Source organism: Oncorhynchus masou, chromosome 18 (genome assembly GCF_036934945.1).
Source record: "Oncorhynchus masou masou isolate Uvic2021 chromosome 18, UVic_Omas_1.1, whole genome shotgun sequence".
NCBI lineage: Eukaryota > Metazoa > Chordata > Actinopteri > Salmoniformes > Salmonidae > Oncorhynchus > Oncorhynchus masou.
The window spans coordinates 70,085,194-70,109,980 of NC_088229.1; the positions used below are offsets into that span (position 1 = coordinate 70,085,194).

The window sequence follows — 24,787 nt, forward strand, 5'->3', positions numbered from 1 at the left end:
AGTGGAGGGGCAGCAGGTAGCCTAGTGGTTAGAGTGGAGGGGCGGCAGGTAGCCTAGTGGTTAGAGTGTAGGGACGGCAGGTAGCCTAGTGGTTAGAGTGTAGGGGCGGCAGGTAGCCTAGTGGTTAGAGTGGAGGGGCGGCAGGGTAGCCTAGTGGTTAGAGTGGAGGGGCGGCAGGTAGCCTAGTGGTTAGAGTGAAGGGGCGGCAGGTAGCCTAGTGGTTAGAGTGGAGGGGCGGCAGGTAGCCTAGTGGTTAGAGCGTTGGTCTAGTAACTGGAAGGTTGCAAGTTCAAACCCCCGAGCTGACAAGGTACAAATGTGTCGTTCTGCCCCTGAACAGTCAGTTAACCCACTGTTCCTAGGCCGTCATTGAAATTAAGAATTTGTTCTTTACTGACTTGCCTAGTTAAATAAAGGTGAAAAAGACTCAAACGTGACATTAAATATTGTCTGCTCTGCTGCACTCCTGGGGGGTAATTCAGGGGATGATGATCAATAGTGTGATTCACTGCTACTCAATTGGCCCTCAGGCAACACAGCTACAACGTGATGTATTTCAATGCATGACTTTCTTGCATAATAGTGTATATGTAGGCCTGTTATATCTGAGTGTTGATTCTAGTGGGGTTAACACCAGTGGGTTTTAAATTTAGTATGGCTTTATGATATATGTCATGTACTGTCATTAAGACTGGGTCACTCACTGGGTCACTCACTCGGTCACTTGGTCAAGGCTACATGACTGAAAGCAACAACAATGTGTCTGTGACTAGCAAACTAGTTACTGGTAACTCAAAGATTTACTGGGAAATCAATATAGAAAATAAGGTTTCACACCCTACAGTGTTAAAACAACACCCCCAAAAACAAGTTACTGTAACACCATAGTTGTTCATTCTCTAACACTGAGAAAGTGTAACAGCATCAATTCATATAAAGTGTTAATTTAAGTCGGAGTTAGGGACCAACACTCTCAGGGTGTTCGTCTATCAGCACTTTGAAAAGTGTTAGTTGAACACATTTCATTTCTAAGAAAGTGTTCAAATGTAAAATTCCGATCTCCAATCTGCTGTGCCCCCCCCTGTGTAATAGTGTTAGGAGAGGAGGAAGAGACAATTGAGACATCTGCCACGTCTGTAAACTACACATTCTCTCCACTAGCGGTTCTTGGAACAGGATAGGAAGGGGGATTGAGAGAGAGCGAGAGGTGGGAGTACCAGAGACAGAATCACAACCCTGCTTTAAAGACCCCAACAGACCCGTTTCCGTTTCACACTGCCGCGTGAGGGTGATGCGCGCAAGGTTGGTGGCAGAACATCAACCTCATAGAGTGAAGGCAAAAAAAAACAACATCTATCTATTTACGTGCTGCTTATGAGTGCATTTCACACTACTTTGGGATTATAATTGGAATCATATGAATGTCCTGCTTAATATAATGTTTGTGTCATCATCGCAAATCTACTGCATTATACTTATGAGACAGTTCACCACCAACCTGTAAAATGGCTCTTTGGCTAGCTTTTGCTACAGCCTATGTCAATGAGCGTTAGCATTCTAGCTAACAACTGATTCATCCAAAATAGTTATTTTGCAAAGATCACAACCAAATAATCTTAGAGACTGTTCAAGCTGGAATCAAACCAGCAGTGTAAGCGTATGAGAACATCCCCCCCAAAAAGTGATTGTGTTTAGAGGAAATAGAACTGTAAATCAAGGCGATGTTGAACGGGCGCAGATGGCCATGGCTTTCTTCCTGCAGCCAAGAGTCTCGCGCATCTGTGCATGACGTCAGCGTGTCGTGTACTGGAAAGGGGTCTCTATAAGAAACAATAATTGGCCAATTCACACGGCATGGTTTTAAAACAGTGTTCGAGTCTCTTGAATTTATGTGTCATTTTGATTCATCTGTAGCCAAGAAAAAAAATATATTTAGCCTGCTTCATCGGTTAACGTCACAGCTCTTTCTTTTTGAAGGAAGATGAGCTCCCTTTATTCCAGACAGCGAATTTGCGTGTGTGCCTGATTGTGTAGCCGGCTGGTAGGCACGTTTTTGCTGGGTTCCAGGACAAGGCGGATGGTGGTATCCGTGTCTCGATGCTAGGAATGGAGGAATTTGTCATCGACGAGGAAGAGCCATGGTACGACCAGCAAGATCTCGAATCGGGTAAGTAACGACGCATATGAGAACGCTGTTTGCAGCCAACAGCATCCCGTATGTCAATGCACCGGGTTGCGGTTCGTTATTGGCGAGCTCAGATGTTCTTCCCAGACAAAGGCCTTTATGATCGAAGGCTTCTAGAGATCAGTTTGCGAATGTACATTTGTCCGTGCATCTTGACAAATAGTAATGGCAATGCTCTTCGAAATCTGCAGCCGCAGTTTAATATTTAGCTTCTTTCTGACATCAAATTATTGAAGGGATTCCTAGGGCCTTTCTGACGTGGATTGGGGAAATCATTTCTCTGCTGTTGTCACAATATTGCAAGAAAAACCAAAATACTCTGCAGTGGTCTGTTGGTGATTGCAAACAATGGATTATAATATTACTATCTAATAAATTAACCATAAATAGAAGTTAGGAGATTTCGGCTGTCATCAATGCAATACAATTGTTCTTTACAGGTTGCAATAATGATTAGGGATCACTTAACCTTGTTTATGCAGTCAATTGGGTTTTTGTTGATTTCCTCATTCAAGCATTACATATTATATTTTCCTTTTAGAATGTGGTGACTTTCAAGGCCTGGAGACTGTCATGTCCATGTCCCCATAATTCAATAAGAACTGAACATGTTAGTTGAACATAATCAATAAGAAAGTGATTGGTTGAGACAAAGAGCATACATGGGCCAAAAAAAGCCATGAAACATGCTTGATTTGCAGACTTGCAGATCCACCAGAATAGTTAATGAGCCAGAGATTATTTCGGTGCCCACACCATTTTCCCACAATGCAGCATAATTCACAGTATGCTGCTGTAAATATACAGGGTAATACAATATTTACTGTAACATTTTATTGTACAATTTTACAGCAGTGTAGCGGAGCACCATTGAGCCCTGATAATACATTGCTCTTTACAGTACTGTACTGTAATATATAATTACAGCAGCTAACTGTGAATGTATTGCTTTAAATTTACAGCCATTTGTTATGGTGTTCTGTTTTAAGTCACTAGGCTATTCCCCAAATATATATTTTTTGCAGTAGGCTAGTCAACTACGGTCCAGGTCTTGTGCATCACTTCCATTCAACATTCATTCTATGGGACCATATATGATATTTGCATAAAGATAACCTACTTGACCTGGGCCATATAGATTGTGTGAACACCATCATTCAGCCGAACTGCTATTAGTCTGAATTCAATTTGTATTTGTATTTATTATGGATCCCCATTTGTTCCTGTCAAGGCAGCAGCTACTCTTCCTGGGGTTTATTATGGATCCCCATTAGTTCCTGTCAAGGCAGCAGCTACTCTTCCTGGGGTTTATTATGGATCCCCATTAGTTCCTGCCAAGGCAGCAGCTACTCTTCCTGGGGTTTATTATGGATCCCCATTAGTTCCTGTCAAGGCAGCAGCTACTCTTCCTGGGGTTTATTATGGATCCCCATTAGTTCCTGCCAAGGCAGCAGCTACTCTTCCTGGGGTTTATTATGGATCCCCATTAGTTCCTGCCAAGGCAGCAGCTACTCTTCCTGGGGTTTATTATGGATCCCCATTAGTTCCTGCCAAGGCAGCAGCTACTCTTCCTGGGGTTTATTATGGATCCCCATTAGTTCCTGCCAAGGCAGCAGCTACTCTTCCTGGGGTTTATTATGGATCCCCATTAGTTCCTGCCAAGGCAGCAGCTACTCTTCCTGGGGTTTATTATGGATCCCCATTAGTTCCTGCCAAGGCAGCAGCTACTCTTCCTGGGGTTTATTATGGATCCCCATTAGTTCCTGTCAAGGCAGCAGCTACTCTTCCTGGGGTTTATTATGGATCCCCATTAGTTCCTGCCAAGGCAGCAGCTACTCTTCCTGGGGTTTATTATGGATCCCCATTAGTTCCTGTCAAGGCAGCAGCTACTCTTCCTGGGGTTTATTATGGATCCCCATTAGTTCCTGCCAAGGCAGCAGCTACTCTTCCTGGGGTTTATTATGGATCCCCATTAGTTCCTGCCAAGGCAGCAGCTACTCTTCCTGGGGTTTATTATGGATCCCCATTAGTTCCTGCCAAGGCAGCAGCTACTCTTCCTGGGGTTTATTATGGATCCCCATTAGTTCCTGCCAAGGCAGCAGCTACTCTTCCTGGGGTTTATTATGGATCCCCATTAGTTCCTGCCAAGGCAGCAGCTACTCTTCCTGGGGTTTATTATGGATCCCCATTAGTTCCTGCCAAGGCAGCAGCTACTCTTCCTGGGGTTTGTTATGGATTCCCATTAGTTCCTGCCAAGGCAGCAGCTACTCTTCCTGGGGTCCAAACACAAAAGACAACTTATATTACACATAAAACAAAATATGAAACAGTACATCATTTAATGCATATCCCAAGCTGCTGATAATGTATCTGCTAAGCTGTAGCCTTGTCAAACACCTTTGCACTTCTTGCCAGCATTAGGGCTATTTCATATCTCTCCCCTCTTCCTCACTACATCGCTCTTTTTCTCTTTGCCTCGCTTCCTGCCTCTCGCTCCCCTCGCTCCCTGCCTCTTGCTCCCTGCCTCTCGCTTCTCTCTCTCGCTCCCTGCCTCTCGCTTCTCTCTCTCGCTCCCTGCCTCTCGCTTCTCTCTCTCGCTCTCTGCCTCTCGCTTCTCTCTCTCGCTCCCTGCCTCTCGCTTCTCTCTCTCGCTCCCTGCCTCTCGCTTCTCTCTCTCGCTCCCTGCCTCTCGCTTCTCTCTCTCGCTCCCTGCCTCTCGCTGCCTCTCGCTTCTCTCGCTCCCCGCCTCTCGCTTCTCCCGCTCCCCGCCTCTCGCTTCTCTCGCTCCCCGCCTCTCGCTTCTCTCGTTCCCCTCCTCTCGCTTCTCTCGTTCCCCTCCTCTCGCTTCTCTCGCTCCCCGCCTCTCGCTTCTCTCGCACCCCGCCTCTCGCTTCTCTCGCTCCCCGCCTCTCGCTTCCCTCGCTCCCCGCCTCTCGCTTCCCTCGCTCCCCGCCTCTCGCTCCCTGCCTCTCATATCTGCTGTATCTGCTAAGCTGTAGCCTTCTCAAACACCTTTGCACTTCTTGCCAGCATTAGGGCTATTTCATATCTCTCCCCTCTTCCTCACTACATCGCTCTTTTTCTCTTTGCCTCGCTTCCTGCCTCTCGCTCCCTTCCCCTCGCTCCCCGCCTCTCGCTTCCCTCTCTCGCTCCCCGCCTCTCGCTTCTCTCTCTCGCTCCCCGCCTCTCGCTTCTCTCTCTCGCTCCCCGCCTCTCGCTTCTCTCTCTCGCTCCCCGCCTCTCGCTTCTCTCTCTCGCTCCCCGCCTCTCGCTTCTCTCTCTCGCTCCCCGCCTCTCGCTTCTCTCTCTCGCTCCCCGCCTCTCGCTTCTCTCTCTCGCTCCCCGCCTCTCGCTTCTCTCTCTCGCTCCCCGCCTCTCGCTTCTCTCTCTCGCTCCCCGCCTCTCGCTTCTCTCTCTCGCTCCCCGCCTCTCGCTTCTCTCTCTCGCTCCCCGCCTCTCGCTTCTCTCTCTCGCTCCCCGCCTCTCGCTTCTCTCTCTCGCTCCCCGCCTCTCGCTTCTCTCTCTCGCTCCCCGCCTCTCGCTTCTCTCGCTCCTTGCCTCTCGCTCCCCGCCTCTCGCTCCTTGCCTCTCCCCGCCTCTCGCTTCCCTCGCTCCCCGCCTCTCGCTTCCCTCGCTCCCCGCCTCTCGCTTCCCTCGCTCCCCGCCTCTCGCTTCCCTCGCTCCCCGCCTCTCGCTTCCCTCGCTCCCCGCCTCTCGCTCCCTGCCTCTCGCTTCCCTCGCTCCCTGCCTCTCGCATCAAATCAAATCAAATTTATTTGTCACATACACATGGTTAGCAGATGTTAATGCGAGTGTAGCGAAATGCTTGTGCTTCTAGTTCCGACAATGCAGTAATAACCAACAAGTAATCTAACTAACAATTCCTAAACTACTGTCTTATACACAGTGTAAGGGGATAAAGAATATGTACATAAGGATATATGAATGAGTGATGGTACAGAGCAGCATAGGCAAGATACAGTAGATGGTATCGAGTACAGTATATACATATGAGATGAGTATGTAAACAAAGTGGCATAGTTAAAGTGGCTAGTGATACATGTAATACATAAGGATGCAGTCGATGATATAGAGTACAGTATATACGTATGCATATGAGATGAATAATGTAGGGTAAGTAACATTATATAAGGTAGCATTGTTTAAAGTGGCTAGTGATATATTTACATCATTCCCATCAATTCCCATTATTAAAGTGGCTGGAGTTGAGTCAGTGTCAGTGTGTTGGCAGCAGCCACTCAATGTTAGTGGTGGCTGTTTAACAGTCTGATGGCCTTGAGATAGAAGCTGTTTTTCAGTCTCTCGGTCCCAGCTTTGATGCACCTGTACTGACCTCGCCTTCTGGATGATAGCGGGGTGAACAGGCAGTGGCTCGGGTGGTTGATGTCCTTGATGATCTTTATGGCCTTCCTGTAACATCGGGTGGTGTAGGTGTCCTGGAGGGCAGGTAGTTTGCCCCGGTGATGCGTTGTGCAGACCTCACTACCCTCTGGAGAGCCTTACGGTTGAGGGCGGAGCAGTTGCCGTACCAGGCGGTGATACAGCCCGCCAGGATGCTCTCGATTGTGCATCTGTAGAAGTTTGTGAGTGCTTTTGGTGACAAGCTGAATTTCTTCAGCCTCCTGAGGTTGAAGAGGCGCTGCTGCGCCTTCTTCACGATGCTGTCTGTGTGAGTGGACCAATTCAGTTTGTCTGTGATGTGTATGCCGAGGAACTTAACTTGCTACTCTCTCCACTACTGTTCCATCGATGTGGATAGGGGGGGTGTTCCCTCTGCTGTTTCCTGAAGTCGACAATCATCTCCTTAGTTTTGTTGACGTTGAGTGTGAGGTTATTTTCCTGACACCACACTCCGAGGGCCCTCACCTCCTCCCTGTAGGCCGTCTCGTCGTTGTTGGTAATCAAGCCTACCACTGTTGTCGTCCGCAAACTTGATGATTGAGTTGGAGGCGTGCGTGGCCACGCAGTCGTGGGTGAACAGGGAGTACAGGAGAGGGCTCAGAACGCACCCTTGTGGGGCCCCAGTGTTGAGGATCAGCGGGGAGGAGATGTTGTTACCTACCCTCACCACCTGGGGGCGGCCCGTCAGGAAGTCCAGTACCCAGTTGCACAGGGCGGGGTCGAGACCCAGGGTCTCGAGCTTGATGACGAGCTTGGAGGGTACTATGGTGTTGAATGCCGAGCTGTAGTCGATGAACAGCATTCTCACATAGGTATTCCTCTTGTCCAGATGGGTTAGGGCAGTGTGCAGTGTGGTTGAGATTGCATCGTCTGTGGACCTATTTGAGCGGTAAGCAAATTGGAGTGGGTCTAGGGTGACAGGTAGGGTGGAGGTGATATGGTCCTTGACTAGTCTCTCAAAGCACTTCATGATGACGGTAGTCGTTTAGCTCAGTTACCTTAGCTTTCTTGGGAACAGGAACAATGGTGGCCCTCTTGAAGCATGTGGGAACAGCAGACTGATATAGGGATTGATTGAATATGTCCGTAAACACACCAGCCAGCTGGTCTGCGCATGCTCTGAGGGCGCGGCTGGGGATGCCGTCTGGGCCTGCAGCGTTGCGAGGGTTAACACGTTTAAATGTTTTACTCACCTCGGCTGCAGTGAAGGAGAGACCGCATTTTTTACGTTGCAGGCAGTGTCAGTGGCACTGTATTGACCTCAAAGCGGGCAAAAAAGTTATTTAGTCTGCCTGGGAGCAAGACATCCTGGTCCGTGACTGGGCTGGATTTCTTCCTGTAGTCCGTGATTGACTGTAGACCCTGCCACATGCCTCTTGTGTCTGAGCCGTTGAATTGGGATTCTACTTTGTCTCTGTACTGACACTTAGCTTGTTTGATAGCCTTACGGAGGGAATAGCTGCATTGTTTGTATTCAGTCATGTTACCAGACACCTTGCCCTGATTGAAAGCAGTGGTTCGCGCTTTCAGTTCCACGCGAATGCTGCCATCAATCCAAGGTTTCTGGTTAGGGAATGTTTTAATCATTGCTATGGGAACGAAATCTTCAACGCACGTTCTAATGAACTCGCACACCGAATCAGCGTATTCGTCAATGTTGTTATTTGACGCAATACGAAACATGTCCCAGTCCACGTGATGGAAGCAGTATTGGAGTGTGGAGTCAGCTTGGTCGGACCAGCGTTGGACAGACCTCAGCGTGGGAGCTTCTTTTTTTAGCTTTTGTCTGTAGGCAGGTATCAGCAAAATGGAGTCGTGGTCAGCTTTTCCGAAAGGGGGGCGGGGCAGGGCCTTATATGCGTCGCGGAAGTTAGAGTAACAGTGATCCAAGGTTTTTCCGCCCCTGGTTGCGCAATCGATATGCTGATAAAATTTAGGGAGTCTTGTTTTCAGATTCAGCCTGGTTAAAATCCCCAACAACGATGAATGCAGCCTCCGGATAAATGGTTTCCAGTTTGCAAAGAGTTAAATAAAGTTCGTTCAGAGCCATCGATGTGTCTGCTTGGGGGGGGATATATACGGCTGTGATTATAATCGAAGAGAATTCTCTTGGTAGATAATGCGGTCTACATTTGATTGTGAGGAATTCTAAATCGGGTGAACAAAAGGATTTGAGTTCCTGTATGTTTCTTTCATCGCACCATGCCTCGTTAGCCATAAGGCATACACCCCCACCCCTCTTCTTACCAGAAAGGTGTTTGTTTCTGTCGGCGCGATGTGTGGAGAAACCCGCTGGCTGCACCGCATCCGAGAGCGTCTCTCCAGTGAGCCATGTTTCCGTGAAGCACAGAACGTTACAGTCTCTGATGTCCCTCTGGAATGCTACCCTTGCTCGAATTTCATCAACCTTGTTGTCAAGAGACTGGACATTGGCAAGAAGAATGCTAGGAAATGGGGCACGATGTGCCCGTCTCCGTAGTCTGACCAGAAGACCGCCACGTTTCCCTCTTTTTCGGAGTCATTTTTTTGGGTCGCTGCATGCGATCCATTCCGTTGTCTTGTTTGTAAGGCAGAACACAGGATCCGCGTCGCGAAAAACATATTCTTGGTCGTACTGATGGTGAGTTGACGCTGATCTTATATACAGTAGTTCTTCTCGGCTGTATGTAATGAAACCTAAGATGACCTGGGGTACTAATGTAAGAAATAACACGTAAAAAAAACAAAAAACTGCATAGTTTCCTAGGAACGCGAAGCGAGGCGGCCATCTCTGTCGGCGCCGGAAGTAGAAAAGCGAGAGGCAGGGAGCCTCTCGCTCACTGCCTCTCGCTCCCTGCCTCTCGCTTCCCTCGCTCCCTGCCTCTCGCTTCCCTCGCTCCCTGCCTCTCGCTTCTCTCGCTCCCTGCCTCTCGCTTCTCTCGCTCCCTGCCTCTCGCTTCTCTCGCTCCCTGCCTCTCGCTCCCTGCCTCTCGCTTCTCTCGCTCCCTGCCTCTCGCTTCTCTCGCTCCCTGCCTCTCGCTTCTCTCGCTCCCTGCCTCTCGCTTCCCTCGCTCCCTGCCTCTCACTCCCTGCCTCTCGCTTCTCTCGCTCCCTGCCTCTCGCTTCCCTCGCTCCTTGCCTCTCCCTGCCTCTCGCTTCTCTCGCTCCCTGCCTCTCGCTTCTCTCGCTCCCTGCCTCTCACTTCCCTCGCTCCCTGCCTCTCGCTCCCTGCCTCTCGCTTCCCTCGCTCCCTGCCTCTCGCTCCCTGCCTCTCGCTTCCCTCGCTCCCTGCCTCTCACTCCCTGCCTCTCGCTTCCCTCGCTCCCTGCCTCTCGCTCCCTGCCTCTCGCTCCCTGCCTCTCGCTTCTCTCGCTCCCTGCCTCTCGCTCCCTGCCTCTCGCTCCTTGCCGCTCCCTGCCTCTCGCTCCCTGCCTCTCGCTTCCCTCGCTCCCTGCCTCTCACTCCCTGCCTCTCGCTTCCCTCGCTCCCTGCCTCTCGCTCCCTGCCTCTCGCTCCCTGCCTCTCGCTTCTCTCGCTCCCTGCCTCTCGCTCCCTGCCTCTCGCTCCTTGCCGCTCCCTGCCTCTCGCTCCCTGCCTCTCGCTTCCCTCGCTCCCTGCCTCTCACTCCCTGCCTCTCGCTTCCCTCGCTCCCTGCCTCTCGCTTCCCTCGCTCCCTGCCTCTCGCTCCCTGCCTCTCACTTCCGTGCCATGCATCACTCATTCCTAATCTCTCTATCACTTCATCTCTTTGTTCCAATTATTAGGATATCTGCCACAGGCTGAGAGCAGATGATGCATTTGCATTTGAGTCATTTAGCAGAAGCTCTTTTCCAGAGCAACTTATATGAGCAATTTAGGGTTAAGTGCCTTGCTCAAGGCCACAACGACAGAGTAGTCACCTACTCGGGGATTCGAACCAGGTAATGCTTTGACCCTGCTCTTGATCTGGTCATACACACACACACACACACACTACACCAGTGGAGGCTGCTGAGGGGAGAACAGCTCATAATAGTGTCTGGAATGGTGCAAATGGAATGGCATCAAACCATGTTTACCATTCCACTTACTCTGCTCCAGCCATTTATTCAAATATTTGTATTTATTTTACCTTTATTTAACTGGCAAGTCATTTAAGAACAAATTCTCATGTACAATGGCGGCCTACCCCGGCCAAACCTGGACAACACTGGGCCAATGCGGCCTACAGGACTCCTGGATGTGATACAGCCTGGATTACCATGAGACTGTCCTCCCCAATTAAGGTGCCACCAGCCTCCTGTGCACACTATACACACACACACACACACACTATATACATACACACACACACACACTATACACACATGTACACATGTATTTTCTACTGTGTATATATGTGGTGGAGTAGGGGCCTGAGGGCACACAGTCTGTGAATGTATTGTAATGTTTTTAACATTGTATAAACTACCGTAATTTGGCTGGACCCCAGGAAGAGTAGCTGCTGATTGCGGGCAGGAAGGGGGACTGAGTGTGGACACATCAGTAGAACTGATGAGGATATAAATAGGATATGAGGATATAAATAAAGGCTGATGTATCTCCACTTTATTCAGAAAGAAGAAGAAGAAGAAGAAGAAGAGTGAGGGAAAGGGAGAACACAGAGTGTTGGAGAAAGAGAGACAGTAGAAGATAAAAGGAGGAAGACAGGATGAGACATGAAAGAGAGAGGAGAAAGATCAGAAGAGAACAAGCCCCATTTCTCTCTCTCATTCTCTGCACCCAGTCTTCCTCTCTGCACCCAGAGATCACCAATGAAACAAACTCGACATGACTGTCCCTTAAGTGTCCACGGACCACTCCAACTGCTTGGAATACAGAAATGCTGTTCAATTATTCAACCTTTTGATGTCCAAGTGTCTGTCTCTCTCTCTCTCTCTCTCTGTTCCACAGTTACATTCCAATCTCCTATACTACTTAACCCAGAGGTATTTTACGACGTCATAAAGCATCCCCCTCTTCCTCTGCAGGAGAGAGAGAGAGAGAGGACCCACTGCAACCTCCTTCAGATCTTCACAGGAGAGTTATGACACCCCTCTCAACACCCACTGTGGGACTCGTCCCCCTCTCAACACCCACTGTGGGACTCGTCCCCCTCTCAACACCCACTGTGGGACTCGTCCCCCTCTCAACACCCACTGTGGGACTCGTCCCCCTCTGTTATACACCGTCCCTTGTCCCATTCTAATAGGCCCTATTGTATACACACAGTCCCTTGTCCCATTCTAATAGGCCCTATTCTGTTACACACGGTCCCTTGTCCCATTCTAATAGGCCCTATTCTGTTACACACGGTCCCTTGTCCCATTCTAATAGGCCCTATTCTGTTACACGCTGTCCCTTGTCCCATTCTAATAGGCCCTATTCTGTTATGCACTGTCCCTTGTCCCAGTCTAATAGGCCCTATTCTGTTACACACGGTCCCTTGTCCCATTCTAATAGGCCCTATTCTGTTACACACGGTCCCTTGTCCCATTCTAATAGGCCCTATTCTGTTATGCACTGTCCCTTGTCCCATTCTAATAGGCCCTATTCTGTTACACGCTGTCCCTTGTCCCATTCTAATAGGCCCTATTCTGTTATGCACTGTCCCTTGTCCCAGTCTAATAGGCCCTATTCTGTTACACACGGTCCCTTGTCCCATTCTAATAGGCCCTATTCTGTTACACACGGTCCCTTGTCCCATTCTAATAGGCCCTATTCTGTTACACACGGTCCCTTGTCCCATTCTAATAGGCCCTATTCTGTTACACACGGTCCCTTGTCCCATTCTAATAGGCCCTATTCTGTTACACACGGTCCCTTGTCCCATTCTAATAGGCCCTATTCTGTTATACACGGTCCCATTCTAATAGGCCCTATTCTGTTACACGCGGTCCCTTGTCCCACTGCCTTATTCTAACGGAGCAGTGGGACAGCACTGAATACACAGAACTAGAATCAGATTCTATGACTGGAAGCAGCCTCCTCGTTGTTAGCGAGTTTAACCCTTTGAGGAGTGACTTCTCAGTGTTCTCTTCCTGAGCGTTAAATTGTTTCATGAGGATTGGATCGGCCATAGAATTGAAATTGGAATGTAACTTAGCAGTCGTGAAATAGGAATTGGTTAAGTAACATTCAACGTAGGGTTGAATGTGCTGTGCATAGTGCCGGAAGGGTCAACACCCATTCACAGATACCTGTGCAGTAGCAGAGGCCCCACAGGAGTTAATTAGCTGTGAGTGCAGCAGGCTAGTCTATGTATAAACCCATGTCAGAGAGGAGCTGGTAGCAGCCTGCTTTTCTCCTCATTAGTTTAATTGAGGGAAGACGACAAGACAGGGCAAGACAATAAGAAAGAGGAGACCGCATGGTTGAAAAGCAAGCACTGGAACAAAATTGTGTGGGTGTGAGCGTGAGCTTGCCATCTCTCCTGTCTGTTCTTTCTGTTTCTGAACACTCTTCAAAACAACCAACATACTGTGTTCTCTCTCGTCGAAGATCAGATTCGGATTAGAATGAACTCTGATTATCGAATAACTGAAGTGTTGATCAGTGATCCCATTGTTCATCACAGTGATCCCATTGTTCATCACAGTGATCCCATTGTTCATCACAGTGATCCCATTGTTCATCACAGTGATCCCATTGTTCATCACAGTGATCCCATTGTTCATCACAGTGATCCCATTGTTCATCACAGTGATCCCATTGTTCATCACAGTGATCCCATTGTTCATCACAGTGATCCCATTGTTCATCACAGTGATCCCATTGTTCATTACAGTGATCCCATTGTTCATTACAGTGATCCCATTGTTCATCACAGTGATCCCATTGTTCATCACAGTGATCCCATTGTTCATCACTCTCAACCTCCAGAGTTTTTACTGTCAGCTCAGTCTCTACAATGAGAGTGATGGTGTTTCCATTGAGTTGCTGTGTGTTTTCCCTTCTCAGATTTGACCACAGGTCCCAAAACACCAAACATTTCTCGCTGCTGTGTCAGACCTGAAGATAAAGACTATGAATCCGGCTGATTCAGTCCCTTCCACTTCTGTTCGACCCCTGATTGATGAGAATATCTGTCAATTAGGTTTTTTTCCCTACTCTGCACCATTTTACCATAAAATGAGAGAGCGAGAGAAGTATTCTAGTCTAGGACTGATTGTTAGTGTCTTTTATTGCTTCGCTACTAGAACAGTGTTCTTCATTCCTGTTCCAGGGTTTTATACGTCTACGAGCTTTTGTTTGAGCCCACACTCTGCTTGCATGTGAATAAAATGCGTAATCTGACAGCAACTTCATATCCTGTCACTTTCTACTTTAGACATTAGCATCCCCTCCGCCCTGCTGCAGAGAGACACACTGCATAATATATAGACTCTGTGGAGAAGCGGTGTCTTGTCTTCTGATCTTGGCAGACATCGCAGATCTTCACTGACTGAGATACCTTTTCTTTCTAGTGTTGTCTCTCTCTCCCCCTTTGTCCCCCTCTTTCTCTCTTGTTCATCTATGTGTATCTCAGGGAGGAATGAGGGTGGAATATGATTTTTTTTTTTTTTTGTAAAAAAAAATTAACTCTTCATATCCAATTGCGATCTTGTCTCGTCATCCCCAACAGAGGGCGAAGGTCGAGTCATGCGTCCTACGAAACATGACCCGCCAAGCCCACTCTGCTTCTTAACACCCGCACACTTAACCCATAAGCCAGAGACACCAATGCATCGAAGGAAACACTGTTCAACTGACAACAGGCACCGGCCCGCCACAAGTAGTTGCTAAAGCGCGATGAGCCAAGTAAAGACCTCCAGCCAAACCCTCCCCTAACCCGGACAATGCTGGGCCAATTGTGCGTCGCCCTGTAGGACTCCCAGTCACAGCCGGTTGTGAACACCAGGCTGTAGTGATGTCGCAACACTTTGATGCAGTGGATTAGGTCTCCCGAGTGGTGCAGAGGTCAAAGGTGGAATGTTTGAATGTTCTGTTTGCGGATGCTCTTAGAAGCCTGCGGAACATAGAACTGTGATGTATTCCAAATTATAAACTGAGTGGTTCGAGCCCTGAATGCTGATTGGCTGACAGCCGTGGTATATCAGACCATATACCACAGGTATGACAAAACAGTTATTTTTTTACTGCTCTAATTACGCTGGTAACCAGTTCATAATAGCAATAAGTTACCTTGGGGGTTTGTGATGGCCAATATACCACGGCTAAGGGCTGTATCCAGGCACTCCGGTTGCGTCATGCATAAGAACAGCCCTTAGCTGTGGTATATTGTCCATATACCACACCTCCTCTGGCCTTATTGCTTAAGTGAATCATCATGTTACAGTATGAACAACGCTTTCTATCGTGGCTGTCATAGGGACGAGTGCAAACTCTTTTTAGTATCTTCACTGACATCACTCACATCTTTGGACCAGCAAAGGAAAACCTGTTCCTGACGCTCTCTTATTTAGACAGTTTATACATTTTGGGAGCAAAGAGCTGTAACAATCTCTTTCTCTCCCTCCAACCTATCTCCTTCTCCGTCTCCCATGGCCCTCTCCCATCTCTAATCTCTCTATCCCATCTCCTCTCTCTCCCCTCCCATCCCCCTCTCTCTCTCCACACTTCCACCCCCCTCCATCTCTCTCTCTCCCCCTCCCTCTTTCTATTTCAATTGAAGGGCTTTATTGGCATGTAAAACGTGTTTCCATTGCAAAAGCAAGTTAAATAGATAATAAACAAAAGTGAAATAACCAATTTAAAAAATGAACAGTAAACATTACACTCTCAAAAGTTCCAAAATAATGATGACATTTCAAAGGTCATATGTGCAAATAGTTCAAGTGCAAAAGGGAAAATAAATCGACATATATATGTGTTGTATTTACAATGTTGTTTGTTCTTCACTGGTTGCCCTTTTCTTGTGGCAACAGGTCACACATCTTGTTGCTGTGATGGCACACTGTGGTATTTCACCCAGTAGATATGGGAGTTTATCAAAATTGGATTTGTTTACAAATTCTTTGTGGATCTGTGTCATCTGAGAGAAATATGTGTCTCTAATATGGTCATACATTTGGCAGGAAGTTAGGAAGTACAGCTCAGTTTCCACCTCATTTTGTGGGCAGTGTGCACATAGCCTGTCTTCTCTTGAGAGCCAGGTCTGCCTACGGCGGCCAGTCACAGTGGTCAAGTATTCTGACACTGTCTTTGTTTGTTTGGGGCCAAATAGCATTCTATTTTGCTCAGTTTTTTTTTTTGTTCATTATTTGACACATTGGAAAGAATTATCTCTCTCCTTCTTGCTCTTTCTCCCTCCCTCCCTCCCTCCCTCCCTCCCTCCCTCCCTCCCTCCCTCCCTCCCTCCCTCCCTCCCTCCCTCCCTCCCTCCCTCCCCCTCCCTCCAACTCTCTCTCTAGACCTCCACCTGGCAGCAGAGCTTGGGAAGACTCTGTTGGAGAGGAACAAGGAGCTGGAGGATTCTCTACAGCAGATATACATCACCAATGAGGAGCAGGTGCAGGAGATTGAGGTAGGAGGGAGATTGAGGTAGGAGGGCCAAGTCTCAAAAGCTCCATGGATGCATATCAATAGTCTAAACTCTACCCACATCGAGGGGTTGGAACCTAAATTATTTTCCAATCGTTTCTTTCTGCCCAAAACCAATTCTTTTTTTTTTCAAGCCGTTCCTCAGCAAAATAAAGTTTTGAACCAGTTCAAACTCCGAAACAATTTCCCTTCTGTTCCTTTTTAACCTCGTAAATCATTATTTTTATTTTGACATTTAGCTCGACATTAAATGACTTCACCCATGGCTAGAGCAGCTTGTCATGGAGCGGGCAAGCTATGTACATGCATTGAAATTTTGCGGGTGAGGAGAGCGCTGGGCATCTTGTGATGACTTGCATTATCTGAATTAGACATAATTATACCTACAGAGGAGCGGCTTGTATGAAAGAATGTTGAATGTCTTTGAACTTCAGAGTTGGCTTAACTAACATTGGATCAGAGCTAGCCCTTGATATTGACTCTTCGAGCTTCTACTTCTAAAAATGCACCTTTTCCAGAAACAAGTCTCCCACTCTTGCCTCTTACTATAGACCTCCCTCTGCCCCCAGCTGTGCCCTCGATACCGTATGTGAATTGATTGCCCCCTATCTATCTTCTGAGCTTGTGCTACTAGGTGACCTAAACTGGGACATGCTTAACACCCCGGCCATCCTACAATCTAAGCTTGATGCCCTCAATCTCACACAAATTATCAATGAACCTACCAGGTACAACCCCAAATTTGTAAACACGGGCACCCTCATAGATATCATCCTAACTAACTCGCCCTCCAAATACACCTCTGCTGTTTTCAATCCAGATCTCAGCGATCACTGCCTCATTGCCTGCATCCGTAATGAGTCTGCGACCAAACAACCACCCCTCATCACTGTCAAACGTTCCCTAAAACACTTCTGCGAGCAGGCCTTTCTAATTGACCTTACCGGGGTATCCTGGAATGACATTGACCTCATCCTGCCAGTAGATGATGCCTGGTTATTCTTTAAAAGTGCCTTCCTCACCATCTTAAATAAGCATGCTCCATTCAAAAAATGTAGAACTAGAAATAGATATAGTCCTTGGTTCACTCCAGACTTGACTGCCCTTGACCAGCACAAAAACATCCTGTGACATTCTGCATTAGCATTGAATAGCCCCTGTGATATGCAACTTTTCAGGGAAGTTAGGAACCAATATACACAGGCAGTTAGAAAAGCTAAGGCTAGATTTTTCAAACAGAAATTTGCATCCTGTAGTAAAAACTCAAAAAAGTTCCGGGACACTGTAAAGTCCATGTAGAATAAGAGCACCTCCTCCCAGCTGCCCACTGCTCTGAGGCTAGGAAACACTGTTACCACAATAAATGCACTATAATTGAGAATTTTAATAAGCATTTCTCTACGGCTGGCCATGCTTTCCACCTGGCTACCCCTACCCTGGTCAACTGCCCGGCACCCTCCACAGTAACCCGCCCAAGCCCCCACCATTTCTCCTTCACCCAAATCCAGATAGATGATGTTCTGGAAGAGCTGCAAAATCTGGACCCGTACAAATCAGACGGGCTCGACAATCTGGACCCTCTCTTTCTAAAATGATCTGCCGAAATTGTTGCAACCCCTATTACTAGCCTGTTCAACCTCTCGTATCGTCTGAGATTCCCAAAGATTGGAGAGCTGCCGTGGTCATCCCCCTCTTCAAAGTGGGAGACACTCTAGACCCAAACTGCTACAGACCAAGTTAACAAACAGATTACTGACAATTTCTAATCCCACCGTACCTTCTCCGCTATGCAATCTGGTTTCAGAGCTGGTCATGGGTGCACCTCAGCCACACTCAAGGTCCTAAACGACACCATAACCTCCATCGATAAGAGACAATAGTGTACAGCTGTATTCATCAACCGAGCCAAGGCTTTCGACTCTGTCAATCACCACATTCTTATCGGCAGACTTGACAGCCTTGGTTTCTCAAATGACTGCCTCGCCTGGTTCACCAACTACTTCTCTGATTGAGTTCAGTGTGTCAAATCGGAGGGCCTGTTGTCCGGACCTCTGGCTGTCTCTATGGGTGTGCCACAGGGTTCAATTCTTGGGTTGACTCTTCTCTGTTATACATCAATGACGTCGCTGATCTACCTCTACGCAGACGACACCATTCTGTATACTTCTGGCCCCTCTTTGGACACTGTGTTAACTAACTTCCAGACAAGCTTCCACACAACTCTCCTTCCGTGGCTTCCAACTGCTCTTAAATGCAAGTAAAACTAAATGCATGCTCTTCAATCGATCGCTGCCGGCACCACTGGTCACCCCCAAAGCCAATTCCTCCTTTGGTCGTCTTTCCTTCCAGTTCTCTGCTGCCAATGACTGGAACGAACTGCAAAAATCACTGAAGCTGGAGACTCATATCTCCCTCACTAGCTTTAAGCACCAGCTGTCAGAGCAGCTCACAAATCACTGCACCTGTACATAGCTCATCTGTAAACAGCCCATCTATCTACCTACCTCATCCCAATACTGTATTTATTTATTTATCTTGCTCCTTTGCACCCCAGTATCTCTACCATGCACATTCAACTTATGCACATCTACCATTCCAGTGTTTCTACCATTCCAGTGACTCTGTTGTATTTGTCGAATTGCTATGCTTTATCTTGGCCAGGTCGCAGTTGCAAATGAGAACTTGTTCTCAACTAGCCAACCTGGTTAAATAAAGGTGAAATAAAACTTATTTTTTTAAAACTCTAAATTACCTTACACATATTGCCTGCTTAGAGTTTTCCTGAGCTTGGCCAGAGCTAGCTAACAAACTAGCTTGTGTGTGCAGAGCGGCACCAGAATTAAAATAAAAACACGTCTCACCTTTCTGTCGTTAATAAATCCAATGTGAAACGGGATAACTGTAGTATCCTTAAATCGCATTGAAAAGGTTCATTCATTCTTCTCTCCCTAGTTTCTGCCTGTAACGCCAGTAGCTACTGTAGATGATGTATTCTTCGGAGGGAGGGGGAGGGGAAGGTAGCCTACACAAACTGGCAAAGATTTCCTGAAGACACTGGAATAAGTTTCATAGTGACAGTGAGGGCTTTGCATAGGCTCTTTGTTGCGTTTTTCTGGGACTGGAAAAAAAATGCCCAGAACATAAAATACAATTATTAACCGGTTCCCATGCTTTTAAAAATTAAGGTTATGTTCCGGAACAGTATGGATCACTTTTGTTCTCTGTTCTGGTTCTGTTCCTCGTAAAAAAGAAAAAAAATCTGTTCGCTGAACCGGTTCCAAACCCTGCCCACCTCTCAACAATCTAAACTCTAACATAACCTCTACCCACATCTCAACTGGGGCGGCAGGTAGCCTAGTGGTTAGAGCGTTGAGCCAGTAACCACAAGGTTGCTGGATTGAATCCCTGAGCTGATGCAGTTAACCCACTGTGCCATAGGTGCTGATTAATGCAGCCCCCCGCACCTCTCTGATTCAGAGGTTTTGGGTTAAATGTAGAAGACACATTCTACTTGAATACATTCAGTTGGACAACTGACTAGGTATCCCCCCCTTTTCCCTAACTGTCTAAACTCTAACGTAACCTCTACCCATAAGTTAGGTGTAGATTGGATGACAATCTACCGGTTGACTGAGCAGAGTCGTAGGAAGTTGGCTCTTCTCTTGTGGTGGCTGGCCATACTCCCCCAGGGGAGGGAATAGAAGTGTTGCCCTTAACCAGCAATTGCCAGAAAGCTACTATTGCCAGAAAGCATCCATCCCCCTAATGGCTTAGGGGTAGTGGAACATGCCCCCATCTATTTTAATGTATTGTATGCTTTTGGAAAGTATTCAGACCCCTTGACTTTCTCCACATTTTGTTACGTTAGAGCTTTATTCTAAAATAGATTTAAATTGTTTTTTTTCCCCACATGAATCTACATACAACACCCCGTAATGACAGTGAGAACATTCTGCTCCAGTCATTACCATTGTCTCTCTCTGTGCAGTACCTGGCTAAGCAGCTGGAGGTGCTGAGGGAAATGAATGAGCAGCATGCTAAGGTGTACGAGCAGCTAGATGGGACAGCCAGAGAACTGGAGCTCACCAACCGTACCCTGGTACTGGACAGCAAGGCCTCACAACACAAGATAGAGAGGTGAGCTGGACGTACGCACATCGTCAAACGCACGTACACAAACACACTAACCCCATGCCTCTCTCTTCCCTGGTTCTCCCAGGTTGACTGGGACCATCGAGACCCTGCAGACCCAGGTGGAGTCTCTCTCTGGGCAGGTGGAACAGCTTCACTCCCTGGAGCTGCTCAGGGTCCGGAGGGAGAAGAGGGAACGACGCAAAAGCATCGCTTCCTTCCCCTGCCTTAGGGAACTCTGCACCGCACCCAAGTGAGGACTCCTAGCAGTCACACTCACGTCTTTTGGTTACTGGATCTCAAGGTCCCTAGACTATGTATTGAGCTTGTCTGTCTGTCTGGCAGGTACAAGTAAAGCCAGGTGGAAACTACATGATTTCCGCTCCGATTTAGCTGTCCCAGACAAGTTTTTGTGATCGGAGACGAAATCCCCATGTCGTTGCCTACTCGGGGCGGGCAGCCAACACCGAAGATGGTTTAATGTAAGCGGGTCAGAGACACAATCTGAGACCGATCCCGTCTTTGAGCCGTACCACACTTCCCGAGATTCTCAGACGTTTGATTTTATCCGCACAAAATCTGCAATGCTCTTGTAGTGTGAGTACGGCGATCATCAATAGCCAATGAGAGCTCGCCAGAGAAGAAGCCAGTGAGATGATCACCCAGATTGTGTAGACTCTCCAGCAGGAACCATGACGACTAGTATTAGGTGTTTTGTACTTGCCTTTTAAACCAAAGTGTCAAATCGTTTACATCTCTGAAGTTCACAAGCAAATGTTATTCAACTCAACAACAAAAAATGTTGGCTAAATATTTCAACTATGCACGGCAGGTGTGAATGTCTGACTGGAAATGTTTGAGGCTGCTTTGTTCTAGCTACGTTTTAACAATCTAATCACCATCATTGTTTTTGGCGAGACAGTGTGTTGGTAATCGAAAATCCTCACGACCAAGTAAAGAATCTTTTAGTGTGTGAACCCCTGTCTGTGCCACATCGTTAAGTTGGCAAGACGAAAACAAACTACAGACAAGATGATTGTTTCAAGATGAGAGGCTCAGCGACGTTAGGATTTTAGCTGATATTGTGTGGAACTGTGTGTCTCTCTGTCTGTCTGTCTGTCTGTCAGGTATGAGGATGGGTTCGTGGTGGGCCGCTCAGACAGCTTCACCTCAGAGACTAAGCGCCAGCCAGCAGAGGAAGAGAACGAGCGTCTGAGAGAGGCGGTGTCGGCGCTGCGCTCGGCCGTGAGGGCGGAGCGGGGTCGCAGGGAGGGGGCGGAGAGGGAGTGTCACGTCCTCCTGGGGGAGTTCTCTCGTCTAGAGTCACGTGTTCTGGTCAGAATCTTATTTCAGTTCCATTTAATATTCATTCCAAAAGGAGTGCCTCTGTTATTCCATTTAATATTCATTCCAAAAGGAGTGCCTCTGTTATTCCATTTAATATTCATTCCAAAAGGAGTGCCTCTGTTATTCCATTTAATATTCATTCCAAAAGGAGTGCCTCTGTTATTTTTATGGTTGCATGTTCTACTAAGTCGGTTCAATCCAATGAGTGATACTGATACTTGTTCTACTAAGTCGGTTCAATCCAATGAGTGATACTGATACTTGTTCTACTAAATTGGTTCAATCCAATGAGTGATACTGATACTTGCTCTACTAAGTTGGTTCAATCCAATGAGTGATACTGATACTTGTTCTACTAAGTCGGTTCAATCCAATGAGTGATACTGATACTTGCTCTACTAAGTCGGTTCAATCCAATGAGTGATACTGATACTTGTTCTACTAAGTTGGTTCAATCCAATGAGTGATACTTGCTCTACTAAGTTGGTTCAATCCAATGAGTGATACTGATAACTTGTTCCTAACTTAAATATAGTAGGGCTCCTAACTCTCCCTCTTTTCTGGAAGAATAAAAAAATATTGAGTGATTGGTTTATTGACTATCTGACTGACTGATTGACTCATTGATTGATTGACAGGGTGCAGAGAGCTGCCAGGCACGGGTTCATGAACTAGAGGCAGAGCTCCAGGAACTCCAGCAGCTCCGACGGGCGAGGACCCTCCTCCTGAGCAGCGAAGATGACGGCGTGGGCTTCACCCAGACCCTCCTCAACAACACCCCCGAGACAGACACCCTGGAGGGGGAGGGAGGAGAAGTGGGTGGAGGGCGAGGGGAGGAGGGTGAGGGGGGAGGAGGCTTAGGTGGAGAGTCGTTACCTGCCTCCAGCCCCGTCAGGAAGAGCTGCAGCGACACGGCACTGAATGCGATCGTGGCAAGGGACGCATCCGGGAGGAGGAGAGGGAGCTACGCGATCCACGCCAACAGCGTCCGTAAGAGAGGGATGTCCATCCTGAGGGAGGTGGACGAGCAGTACCACGCTCTGCTGGAGAAGTATGAGGAGCTGTTAAGGAAGTGCCGGCGCCACGAGGAGTCCCTGTGCCACGCGGGGGTGCAGACCTCGCGGCCCGTCTCCAGGGACCCCTCCATGAAGGACTGTGCCATGGGCCCCACCCCTGCACCCCCACCCTCCCCCACCCAGTCCCCCTCCACCCCCGAGGTGATGGAGAGCATCAGTAAGCAGGTGGAGGCGGTAGATAAACGACTGGGCCAGAGCACGCCAGAGTACAAAGCTCTGTTCAAGGAGATCTTTTCTCGTATTCAGAAGACCAAGATGGACATCAAAGCCACCAAAGCCAGCAAGTCTGGCAAGTCCAGCAAATAAATTCTGATACTGGATTGGTAGTGCAGTGCTTATTCCATGCTCAAAGCGCTTGAGGATTAGAGGAGGAATTTGCCTCGTACTCTACCGATGTGTAGCACTCAGTGTAAGCTTCTGTATGGGGTCTGGTCTCCTGTCTGCTTCACACGAGGCTGCTGAGGGGAGAACGACTCGTAGTAATGCCCGGGAATGGAGCAAATGTAATGGCATTATACTACTGGAAACCATGTGTTAGATGTATTTGATACCATTCCAAATGATTCTGCTCCGGCCATTCGAGCAACAGGACAGTTTTCACAAACCTAAGGAACCTTCTGTGGACTGCTTCTGTTACTATAGTTACCAATCAAACAATACGCCACTTAAACCAATCTACTACTAATGCTATTAGCACCTGCCGAGCTTTGCCAGTGAGATCTAACACCGCTGCCTTTTGCTACCGTTACACAGGTATGATAACTGTCACCCACAACTTGTTGGACCCCACTATTGTCTGGGCTTGATATGCCCAGCCTGGACACAGCCCTTAGCTGTGGTATATTGGCCATATACCACAAACCCCCAAGGTAACTTATTGCTATTATAAACTGGTTACCAAACGTAATTAGAGCAGTAAAAATAAATGTTTTGTCATACCTGTGGTATACGGTCTGATATACCACTGCTGTCAGCCAATCAGCATTCAGGACTCAAACCACCCAGTTTATAATGAGTCGTATGTGCCAGGTACAAGCAGAGGCTAATTTTTCTCCCAAGGCCACTCGAGTGTTGCTGAGTGAAGAAAAAGGGCATGACGTCTTGTGGAGGCTAACTGTCAGTCTGTCATAGCAGTGTTCCCTCCTGGTTCTGGAGGGTCGCAGCATGTGCAGGCTTTTGTTCCAGCCCAGCATTCAGGTATACTGCTGGGCTGGGGGGGGGGGAAAAGGCCTGCGCAGCCTGAAGTGCTTCAGTGCACGGAGATAATGACACTGTGTCATTGCAATGGTAACAGAACATGTTCTATATTCTAATAAGAGAGAACAAAATGAAGTGGTTTACACATCCACCCTTTCCTAACAGGGAGCCACTCAAGGGGACATCCCATTCTTATGGAACATTGTGCCGATGTCCTTTTGAAGGCTCCTTGGCTTTTCTCTGCACTGTAATGTTTTACTGATTGCACTTAAAAAAAACAACAACAAAAAACACACATTGCGTATTTATACATGGATATTTACTTAGTATTGCTTGTGTATTTATTCCGTTATTGTGTGTCTCTGTGAGCATTGATTCATGATAACGACACTTATCTGCCAAGGTGCCTATATGTGATTGTATTCATTATTGATAGGCTGCATCTTTAGAATGAAAATCAACTCATATTTTTTATTTTTTTATTTATCTACTCAACCTTTTGGGCTCCTGGGTGGCGAATCAGTTTAAGGCATTGCATGTCAGTGCTAGTGATGTCACTACAGACACCCTGGTTCAATTCCAGGCTGTATCACAACCAGACATGATTGGGAGTCCCATAGGGCGGTGCACAATTGGCCGGTGTAGGCAGTCAGTGTAAATGAGAATTTGATCTTAACTGACTTGCCTAGTTAAATAAAAATTAATTCAGATGAATGAGCATATCATTAGTTTTATGAGTTAGCCTTTGGCATCACAGGTTAACTAGGCTTTGTCATTGGGGCAAGCCACATAAACTCTCTCATTGAACTAAGGGTCATTTTTGTTGTGGCACTCTGTATCATTGACTTACATGTCTGCTCTGTGCAATTAAAGCATTGGAATGAAAATA

The 24,787-nt window shown here is 47.5% G+C and overlaps 1 protein-coding gene across 4 annotated transcripts; it reads left to right on the plus strand.

Moving 5' to 3' along the window:
- The first annotated feature begins 1,178 nt into the window (after positions 1-1,178).
- LOC135505210 (cerebellar degeneration-related protein 2-like) lies at positions 1,179-24,785 on the plus strand. Of its 4 annotated transcripts, none has more exons than XM_064924381.1 (7): positions 1,179-1,302; positions 1,978-2,167; positions 16,018-16,130; positions 20,136-20,284; positions 20,367-20,531; positions 21,406-21,613; positions 22,264-24,785. In XM_064924381.1, the coding sequence occupies exons 2-7, from the start codon at positions 2,098-2,100 to the stop codon at positions 23,005-23,007; spliced, it is 1,449 nt and encodes a 482-aa protein (XP_064780453.1). In that variant the 5' UTR covers positions 1,179-1,302; positions 1,978-2,097; the 3' UTR covers positions 23,008-24,785. The 4 variants fall into 4 exon arrangements, with proteins under 4 accessions (XP_064780453.1, XP_064780454.1, XP_064780451.1 ...); XM_064924382.1 differs by having other exon boundaries at positions 2,035-2,167; XM_064924379.1 differs by having other exon boundaries at positions 2,046-2,167.
- The last annotated feature ends 2 nt before the right edge of the window (positions 24,786-24,787 follow it).

Coding starts and splice junctions, on each gene's coding strand:
- LOC135505210 (XM_064924379.1), top strand. Junction 16,131..20,135: donor AGCAGGTGCAGGAGATTGAG/GTAGGAGGGAGA, acceptor CTCTCTGTGCAG/TACCTGGCTAAGCAGCTGGA. Junction 20,532..21,405: donor GAACTCTGCACCGCACCCAA/GTGAGGACTCCT, acceptor TCTGTCTGTCAG/GTATGAGGATGGGTTCGTGG.